Source organism: Lycium ferocissimum, chromosome 1, assembly GCF_029784015.1.
Source record: "Lycium ferocissimum isolate CSIRO_LF1 chromosome 1, AGI_CSIRO_Lferr_CH_V1, whole genome shotgun sequence".
NCBI lineage: Eukaryota > Viridiplantae > Streptophyta > Magnoliopsida > Solanales > Solanaceae > Lycium > Lycium ferocissimum.
In genome coordinates this window covers 64,090,993-64,102,318 of record NC_081342.1, presented here as the reverse complement: position 1 = coordinate 64,102,318, position 11,326 = coordinate 64,090,993, and the positions used below count along the sequence as shown (strand labels likewise).

Here is an 11,326-nt window from a genome sequence, read left to right as displayed (position 1 = left end):
GATCCTTTGAGTATAGTACCTACACTACAATTTGTCATCATTAAAATCATAACACTAACAGTCCCTACTTGGGATGGTTGAGAAAGACATTTATTTAGTGACAATAGATTTTTAAAACGAAATTTCATAATTTTGTCTTCTTGTTTCAATCAAAGCTTCAACTTGGTTTTGAAAAACAAAGATATTATAGCTAGCAGACAATGTGTAAGAAGTTTTTAATGACATTTCAATAGGTCAAGCAAGTCGGCTTCCTGGCATGTGAGCTGTTGGTGGCCAATCAATATCAACAAACAAAAATAATATTTCGTAATTAGTGGTCTAAATCATGAATGTGAATTTTAAAATTAATTATTTCTAAACATAAAAGATATCATCCTCTAGTTTCCAAGCAAAAAAAATCCCTGTTTAGACTTTTCAAAACCAAAAAACAAAAAATAATTGCAGCACATTCCTGACTTTTCATTCGACCTTCCATTGTTCCTCCCTCCATCAGAACACCAAGTTCATCAAAGCAAAGGAAGCGATGGTCGGTTTTGAAAGAGAGACTGAAATGCTAATAGAGCAACTTGTGACAGGACCTCGGGAATTAGATGTGATCTCAATATTTGGAATGCCGGGACTAGGGAAAACAACTTTGGCTCAGAAATTGTATGATCATGAAGCAATTTCCAATCGCTTCGACATTCACTTATGGTGTTGCTCTTCCCAATCTTATGATAATAGAGCTCTTTTGCTTGAATTATTGGGTCATATTTCCAAGCTTGATGATAGTACCAAAAATAAGAGTAATGATGAACTAGCTGAGAAGCTCTACAGAAGTTTGAAGGGAAAGAGGTACCTTATTGTTGTGGATGACGTGTGGAGCTCTGAGGCATGGGATGATATAAAGAGACCTTTTCCAGATGATGATAAAGGAAGTAGGATTATTTTGACTACGAGACTTGAATCGATCGCCACATATGCCATGATCTCTTTCAGTCCTCATCACCTTCGTTTGTTCACTAAGGGAGAAAGCTGGATGCTACTGAAGGAGAACGTATTCAGAGAAGGCGATTGTCCTCAAGAACTCAAGGAGATAGGTAAGCAAATAGCGAGAAAGTGTGGAGGATTACCCCTTACAATTATATTGATAGCTAGTCTTCTTGCTAAACATGATAAGGAAATAATTTACTGGCAAGAAGTAGGTGAAAGTTTGAAATCCAATATGCAAGGTTGCATGGATATCATTGAATCAAGTTACCAGCACTTGCCCATTCATTTGAAAAAATGCTTTCTCTACTTTGCTTCATTTTTAGAAGACCAGAAAGTTCCTGTTAAAAAACTGATACGACTGTGGATAGCGGAAAATTTTGTTGAAGCCAGTACTGGATCGAAGAGCTTAGAGATGATTGCAATGGACTACTTGATGGATTTAATAAGGAGCAACCTAGTGATGGTAGCTAAAAGAAATTCCTTAGGGGATCTCAAAGCCGTCAATGTTCATGATTTAATATACGAATTCAGCTTAAAGAAAGCTAAATGTGGCGACTCTTTGCTGAGGATACATGATCAGCTGTAAGTGAGACCAATTTAATTATGTTTCTAGCTTCTTGTTGTTTATTATAATAATTATTTAATGGCTCTGACACTTACTCTCCTTCTTCAACTAGTGTGGCTATTTATCCATCTTCCAATGGTAGTTCTGGACATCTGAATATAGTAGAACCAGCTTGTGAAGATAGTATCACCACCTTACGATTCATTCCCAGTGAATATTCTCCTTCGGTCGATTTAGATTTGACTAGATCATGGAAACACCTGAGAGTATTAGATTTTAGTTCCGTAAAGCTGGATAAGACACTTATAGAGGCATTACAATATTTGATTCATTTGAAGTATTTGGAGCTGCGGTATTTTAGTAACATTCCAGATCCAATATTCAACCTAAAGGAGCTAGAGACATTTATAGTGACCGGAACCTATCGTAAACACCACATTCCGAATTCCATTTGGGACATGTCAAGCTTGAGACATCTGCATATAAGTCGTCTACATACGTATCAACTATTACAGGATCTTGACAACTTGAAAACATGCTCCAATCTGGTTATTAATGCTGGGGAGTATTACCAGAAATTCATGAAAAGATTACCCAATCTTGAAAAGCTCAGTTGTCGGTTACGGGGAAAATCTTCTATAAAATTCTTTCCTGCTTTTGGCTCTCTCAATCAACTCAAATCTCTCAAGATTGGTGTCTCTGAGTCTGCGCCAGTCGTAGATCCCTATGGTTTTGAGGACTTTACATACCCATCAAACCTCAAGGAATTAACTTTGTCATCTCTTGAGCTCCCTTGGAGTAAAATTTCAACCATTGGCAGATTGTCCAACCTTGAAGTTCTGAAATTAAAGCGAAATTCTTTCAACGGGAGACAATGGAACATTGAGGACGGGGACTTTCCTAACCTTAAAGTCTTGAAACTGAAGAATCTAGGATTCTCAGAATGGACCGCATCTGATGACTCGTATCCCAAACTAGAACAAGTAGTGATGCAAAGTTGTTTGAATCTAAAGGAAATTCCTGAAAGTTTCGGGAGCAAGTGTACAATGCAACTGATTGAGGTAAGATCATGTCCCTCTATTGAAAGTTCTGCCCTGAAAATTAAGGAAATGCAAATTGATGAGATGGGAAATTCGGAATTCAAGGTCAATATTCGGAAGTGAAAATCACAAATCTTCATCGAAAGGGTTGTTTAGTTAGGTTTCTTTGTCTTGTATGGTATGCAAGGCCCTCCTTTGTTATGTTGCCTGATGAACTCTTCTTGTATCCTCTTTGTTATTTTTATTCATTTATCTTTTGCTTACCCAGGTGCTTTTTCTATTATCACTTGGTGGATTGAAATACATAAAATATGTTTGTGCTTGTTTGTACGATTCTTGTATTAATTATTCAATTGTCAACCGATTGAAATTATTGAATTTAGAGGTATTGTAATTTATAGAAATGTATCTTCTTCTTTTTATTTTTATTTTGGCATTGTGGTGTTATAACTTCAATCTAATTCTATGTTTTTATTATTTATTTCTTTTATTGTCATCTTTTTTAAATTTTTGGAGACTACGAGATTAAATACTTGTATATTTTGAGAACTTGGCTGAGCGAAGTAGAATATTTAATTAGTGAGAGCAAGTTGGACTTTATTACAATTTTATGTTCATTTCTTCTTCTCAAAAAATATTTTTAAATCTGATAAAGCCATCCTACTTTTGAACGCTAGGGGCCGAAGATAAATGTATAGTCATTATGCTATGCTGCAGGTTTTATTGATTTTTTTTTTAAGGTTTTGGTAATTTTGTTAGAAAGCATTTATTCGTCAACAGATTCATACCAATAGAGGTTATATTATCTTAATTAGCTTCAGATTCTTCTTGCTAGATTAAAAATGCACCATCCTACTGTTATGAATTTTGTTTAATGAACAAAATTAAATGGTAAAATCGATATTTTTGACGTAGCATTTTCTACTTATAACTTAACATTTTTTAAATTTGTCAAAATTTTATAATAATAATAGGGAACGCGTTCCCATAAACTAGTCTTAACTAAGGTGAGGTTGATATCATGAATAGTTCATAATATTTGGACCTAAGAAACTCAACCATTACTAACTTGATAACTACCATGTAAACATACTTGCCCATAACCACTAAGAGAACTGCTACTATGGCAGTTTCTTCCGGAACTGTTCTTGATGGGGAACTACTATATATACATATAACTGGTTCAAGGGTCCCTAAGCACAACTTCTTTAAAAACTTCATACCATCTAAAGAGTGAGGGTTGAGTGCTTAGAAGAATCACCGGAGTTGAAAACCGACGCGACGATGATTCCGAAATAATGGCCGGATGTACTCCATTCTTTTTTCGCTGCGCTATTGCTTTGTAATGTCTTACATTTTGGCATCAGAGCTTTCGTTTATCTGTACCTTCTTATTTGCAAAATTTGCAAAAACTGTTCAAAATGGGTCTTTAAGTTCTAGATCTGTTTCGACATTTTTGAAGCATATTAATGTCGAAAATCATTAGGAAACTTATTTTCTAATTTTCTGCAACTGGAATCATTGTTTTTGGAAATGGTTCTTTAAATCGGGTTAAGATGCCCCATCTAAATTAAAAGATGACACTGTGCGAAATAAGTATTTTTCTGTGCTTAAGAAGTCCTTTCCTGGCAAGTCTTCTTATTGAGATAAAGTGAGTCCTTTTTTAAGATGACATCATTCATTATTTTATTGTTGTTCTTATGGTACATTGAGTGGTTTCTCTATGAACTATATGGCGGCAGCTAAGGGTGTCAACCGGTTCCAACCGGAACCGGTTATGGAACTGTTAGGAACCGCCGTTCCGATTAAAAAACCGAATCGCTTAACCTGCCCGGCTTAACCTGCTCGGTTTACGGTTTTAAACTCTAAACCGGAACCGTCCGGTTTGGAGTGTTTAAAATATGTTTTTTTTTTTTTTTTGTATTATATATATATATTATAGTATTTATTTGTATATTGTAGGTATATTTACATATGTTATACAACTTTATAATTAAAGTTTAAATATTTACCGACTAATGTACCTAACAAATGTTAAGTTTCTCAAGAATACGTAATAGTGTTTTTCGTATACATATATATGTATAACTTACATATACTTATATATATGTATAACTTAATATATATATATATATACTTATATACTACATATACTTATATATATGTATAACTTAATATATATACTATATATATGTATAACTCAATATATATACTAAATATATGTATAACTTAATATATATACATATATATATATATACTTAATATATATACTAAATATGTGGATAACTTAATATATATACTATATATATGTATATATATATACTATATACTATATATACTTATATATAGGTATAACTTAATATATATATATATATACTATATATACTATATATACTAAATATATGTATAATATATATACTTATATATATGTATAACTTAATATATATATATTATATACTATATATACTTATATATATGTATAACTTAATATATATATACTATATATATGTATAACTTAATATATATATATATACTATATATACTATATATACTTAATATATATACTAAATATGTGTATAACTATATATATTAATATATATACTAAATATATATATAACTTAATATATATACTAAATATGTGGATAACTTAATATATATACTATATATACTATATATACTTATATATAGGTATAACTTAATATATATACTATATATACATATATACTATATATACTATATATACTTAATATATATACTAAATATATGTATAACTTAATATATATACTAGAGAAAAGACATCATTTCCCCCTGGAACTTGGCAGCAAAACTCACTTTAGCAACTAAACTTAACTGGTAATTATTTACCCCCCTAAACAACTTAACCGATAATTATTTACCCCCTTAGCGGCATTCGGACCAAATGAGTGTATTACACTCGCGCCACGTCATTGCCACATCATTGCCACGTCAAAAATTACCAACTCTTCATTTTTTATTTTTCTTTTATTATTTTTTCTCTTTCTTCTACTTTCTCCTCATTCTCACCAACACCGCCGCCCCGCCACCAACACCGCCGCCGCCCACCTTCTTCCGCCCTCCACCCCCACCCCACCGCATTGTGATTTCTTCATTATTGAAGAACACCACCACCACCATATTGAAGTCGAAGTCCACCGTATTACATCACAGAACTTCACCGCTTAAGGTGTCAAACAAGAAATTGATTAGGTCAAGCCTTCATATACACACAATTTCATTAGGATATCGTAGGCAAGTACATTAACTGCCTTCTTTAGCAATGCCATAAACAAATTCCAAAGAACGGTAAATACAACTATCCTTGGAGCAAGCAAGACGTTTCATTGTAAGTCACTTCCATTACATTTGTTCTTTAAGTAGAGAAGTCATAGGGAGTGAGTAGATTCATTTCTCCTCCACCAATGAGCTAATCTAATAAATAATTAACTTTCAAAAGAGGCTGGAGCCCAAACAATAAGCATTCAAGGATATCCGGCTAACTCCTACATTTTCATATTTTCTTTTGTTATTTCCTCTATCGTTGATGCTTTCCTTTCCAAAATACTCAACTCCTCTTGAACCCGAAAATCACCACACGTATCAATGTATTAAGTTTTCCTAATACTAATAACTGTTAATATCAAAGAATATAAGAAACGATATGAGAACGATTTTATGAGAGCATAACTAAACATAACTAAAAAAATGTATTGAATCTTGATTTTATGCGTACTTTTAGTTAAACACAACTAAAAGTCTTTTGATGGATAACTAAACATAACTTAAAATGTTCATTTCTCTCCAGTTTTTTTAGTTAAACACAACTAAAAGTCACGGATCCGATAACTAAATATAACTAAAAATGACTCTCTCCAAGATATTCAATTTTGCATTTCTAAGAAAGTATGCCTCGGATAGCTGGCATTTTAATCTTCTTAAGACATAAATGTTCCAACTCACATGCTTAATCTTCGTAAACGTTTTTAAAATTAACAACAATTAACATAAGTATGAATTCAACAGAGACAATGCAACCCAAGCAATAAGCATTCAAGGATATAATAATCCCGCATTTTCATATTTTCTTTGTTATTTCCTCTATCGTTGATGCTTTCCTTTCCAAAATACTCAACTCCTCTCAACTCGAAAATCACCACTGATCAATGTATTAAGTTTTCCTAATACTAATAACTTGGTATTGAACACATAATTATTGATGTTGCATATGTGGTTGGTTTAGATACATAATACAAAGAATATAAGAAACGATATGAGAACAGGTTTGCATAACTAAACATAACTAAAAGTTCGTTTTCTGAGACTTTTAGTTAAACACAACTAAAAGTCCAATATAGACCCGATAACTAAACATAACTAAAAGACCTTGTCCGACGTACTTTTAGTTAAACACAACTAAAAAGTCTCTGGATCCTATGATAACTAAATATAACTAAAAGTCTCATTTCTCCAAAGATATTCACTTTGATTTCTAAGAAAGTATGCCTCCTATCGAGCTTGCATTTTAATCTTCTTATGCAGATAATGTTCCAACTCACATGCTTAATCTCGCTTACAAATTAACAACAATTAACATAAGTATGAATTCAACTAAGACAATGCAACCCATAATTCCAAATCCACCGTTTGAATAACAATAACAATTGTCATTGTTATTGTTAACACAAATAACAATAGTAGCGACCTGTCCCCCCCCTTTTCTTCGACATTACGCATTCAATTGATAACAATAATATTTTGTTGGAAGACAAGAATTGTAATTTTGAGACAGCCTCCGAAGATTGTTCCTTGAATATGTAATAAGAAATTAAAGTAACTAGAGCTTAATAACAAAACCCGAACAACACTAGAGAGAGAAACCAACACAAAGAACAAAGCAAATGTCAATTTTATGCAAATGTCAACTTTATGCATTTGAATGACTAAGCTTCACATGTGGTCGAATTTGAGCCGGGTTTGTTAACTCAACAAATTTAATCTCTTTATTTGTGTCAAATCAAACCCATAAATTAAATCTATATACAAAGAAACAAAGAAGAAGAAAAAATAGTGGGAACATGTTGAAGTAAAACTTGAAAGAGAAGGGAAAAGAATAAGAAAGAAAAGGAAAAAGTTAATTTAAAATAGAAAATAAAATATTAAGAAAATCTTAATATATCATCCAATTAGAAGATGACATCAGACATGCTTGGGATCACTTTTAGTGTTTATTTTTTCCTCCCACGCGCTTTTAAGAGATTGAGTACACTTTCTTGCCACGTCACCGTTAAGGGGGGTAAATAATTATCGCTAAGTTGTTTAGGGGGTAAATAATTACCAGTTAAGTTTAGTTGCTAAAGTGAGTTTTGCTGCCAAGTTCCAGGGGGAAATGATGTCTTTTCTCTATTTACTAAATATGTGATAACTTAATATATATACTATATATACTATATATACTTATATATAGGTATAACTTAATATATATACTATATATACATATATACTATATATACTATATATACTTAATATATATACTAAATATATGTATAACTTAATATATATACTATATATATATTAAGTTATACATATATATGTATAACTTACATATACTATATATACTTACTTATATACTATATATACTTATATATAGTATATACTATATATACTTATATATGTTTAAGTATACTATATAACTTAATATACTTATAAGTATATTCTTAGTATATTTTAGGTATATTCCTAACTTAATAAAAGTAAAAATATGAACACAAGTAAATAGAAGTAAGCTCAATGAGCCATATTTTTATTCATTCTTGGATAACATTTATTTGCAAGTTGTATTTTTTTTTTTAACTTGCAAATAATACATGAGTTGTACAAAAATAGTAGAATAATAAAATCACCAATTTTGAACCATTTCGTTAATTTCCCCACATCATATTCGGTCATGGAAATATCTTCAAAGTCTTCCATTTGGTCCGGTCCACTAGCTATCAAATCTTCAATTTCTTCCTCTTCGCCTTCCTCCGCTTCGAGTTTTGGTCGTCGCTCCGATCTAATCCAATCTCGAATGCACACTAGTACTTGCAAGCTAAAGCCGGATAATGAATGTCTATGGTCTCCAATTTGTCAGTCTTCCTTGGCTAAATGCGCTCTCCGAAGCCACGGTTGATACTTGAACCGTAAGGATATCTCGAGCCATTCTTGAAAGTACGGGATAGCTTGCCTTGTACTTCTTCCACCATGCTAAGACGTCCACCTCATCCAGCTTGGTTGATATCTACATTTGGGTGCATCAAATAAAAGTTATATTCATCAAAGTTTGCAGTAAGAAGAAGTTGGTCGTGAATGTAAAACTTTTAAACCCGACAAGCCCTTTTTGCTACTTTGAGAAGTAGTAGGCGTGGAGCAACGGTGCCGTACGTTCTTCCAAACTAGAATAATGAGTAAAAACTTTTCTAAACTCATCATCAATAGCGAGTTCGGCTTCAGCTAAAGATGGTTGAGTTCCCGCTTCAATTTCTAAAAATGTATAAATTTGACTAACCAAATTTTTAGTATAAGACAGTTTTAAACAAGGATTTAAAAGGGAACCCAATATAAATAAAGTTGGGATGGGAAAAAATACTTCTTAAATTTGATTATTATTTCAAAAATAGCCACTTGATAATCGGGTTTATGTTTATACTCTTGTAAAACTCTAGCTATTTCCGCTAAGTAGGCTAAAATTCCTGTTACCGTGGGATAAAATTGTCTAGAAAAAGCAAGAGTTGCATTATTAAAATTTTCTAAGAGTTCAATACATTCTTTAACATCTTCCCAATGCATAAAATTTAACCAATCCTGACTATCGGTATTATATTTGTTGTGAACTTGTTGTATGGGAATCCTATACTCATATGCTTGTCAGTAGCATAATGTAAGTGTAGTTCCACCTAGTCTCAATTTCTATTTGAATTTTCCTAGGTCTAAGGTTATTTTCCACACAAGCATTCTTAAAATCTCTAATTCTTCCCCTATTAGCATTACAAAAAGAAACGCAACAAAGATTTCTAACTTTTTGAACGTAATCATCAAAATGCTCAAGACCATCTTTAACAATTAAATTTAAAATGTGACAACTACATCTTACATGAAAAATATTTTTTAGAGGAGGGTTTATTTCTTTTTTTAAAAGACCAACTGCCTTTGTATTATTAGAAGCAATATCTAAAGCAATACAAAGTGTTTTTCTATAAATGTTAAAAAATCTCATAATAGTAGACATTGAATCGGCTAAAAATTTTCCATCGTGACGACCTTTTCCTTCGTCATATAAAAAGCTATAATTCTTTTTTGCATAACCCGGCTTGTCATCAACCCAATGACATGTAATAGCAAAAAAAATCTAAATGGTTAATACTAAGACCCAAATCGGCGGTAAGACAAACATTACAATTTAAAGAATTAAATACGTGGCGCAAATAAAATCTATATTTTTTAAACAAATCTATAACATCGGCTCTACAAGTACTTCTAGGAATACCCTCAAATAACGGATTATAACAACGTTGAATGTAAGTAACAAACCCCAAACCCGAGGGAAAGGAAAATGGTAAACAATCATAAGCTACCATTTTAGCTATTTCTACGCGTCTTTTTTCTTGTCATACTTAAAATTTCTACCGGTTCGTGGGTCTATCGTCATTTGAATCCCCCCACATTTGAACCCGTTTGCTCTCCCCAAGCATCCATATGTTTGGTTCTCATATGAGAATTTAGTGTACCCGTTCCACCATCCTTACCAGCTTCCTTGCTTAAAACTAAATACTTGTCCACATATGTTACATGTAGCCGATTGGCTTTCCCTATTCTTAGTCATAAATTTCCAAATTTTAGTCGTTGGCTTACGAGTTCTAGGCGGTTTGTCTTGTGTATGTGATTGTGCAGGACATGTATCTCCTATGGGATTTTCAGGGGTGTGTGTTTCATCATCATCATTTAAGTCTTCATTAAAAGTGTCGGTAAAATGTTGTTGCATTGCCTCATGACCTAAAAGTGGATTATTTCCACCAACATCAATACCTACATTAGGTGTTTCTTCCACAAATGTTTCCTCATTAAGCGCACCTCTCTAACAATACGACTACTACTACCGACACCACGTCTTAATCTCTTTGACATTATTAAATAGAATTAATTTAAATCACAATCAAATAAATCACAAGAAAATAAATTACAACAAATTAAATTGCGTAAATTAAATTGCGTAAATTAAATTGCGAAAAATAAAGATAGAGTTGAACGAAGGTACCAAATTGCCGATTAATTTCAAAAAGTCAAGGCGGCTAGAATTGCAAATCCACCAAAGCTACTTTTGATTGTTGCAAAATCACCAACTCCACCAACAATATTATAATTGCAAAATTAATAATTGAAAGTTGAAACTATAATAAGACTTTGTGGCTAGTTATTGCAAAATAATTATAATTGAGAGATTGAGATTTGAGAGAAAGATGAAGAAGAGTGAATTGGTGTGAATTAAAATGAAAATGAAGAAGGTTTATATAAAGGGTGGGGGATGGGTTAAAGTGTTAAAAAAAAAAAAAAAATGGGGGGCCAAAAATTAACAAAATGGCTTGTTTGGCAACGGCCATTTTTGCAAATGGACCGCTAAACGGCCCATTAACTGGCCCAACGGCTATTTTTTTTTTTTTTTTTTTTTAAATTTTCACCTAAACCGCTTAACTGTCCG

General features: G+C 32.2%; 1 protein-coding gene across 1 annotated transcript; it reads left to right on the top strand.

Moving 5' to 3' along the window:
* The first annotated feature begins 341 nt into the window (after positions 1-341).
* On the top strand, positions 342-2,950 carry LOC132057105 (putative late blight resistance protein homolog R1A-10). Its single transcript, XM_059449558.1, has 2 exons — positions 342-1,554; positions 1,650-2,950. Exons 1-2 carry the CDS (start codon positions 524-526, stop codon positions 2,698-2,700), a joined length of 2,082 nt encoding a protein of 693 aa, XP_059305541.1. The 5' UTR covers positions 342-523; the 3' UTR covers positions 2,701-2,950.
* The last annotated feature ends 8,376 nt before the right edge of the window (positions 2,951-11,326 follow it).

Excerpts from the sequence above, each read along its gene's own strand:
- LOC132057105 (XM_059449558.1), top strand. The coding sequence starts at position 524 with ATGGTCGGTTTTGAAAGAGAGACTGAAATGCTAATAGAGCAACTTGTG. Across the intron at positions 1,555-1,649 it reads CTGAGGATACATGATCAGCT|TGTGGCTATTTATCCATCTT; the intron begins GTAAGTGAGACC and ends TTCTTCAACTAG.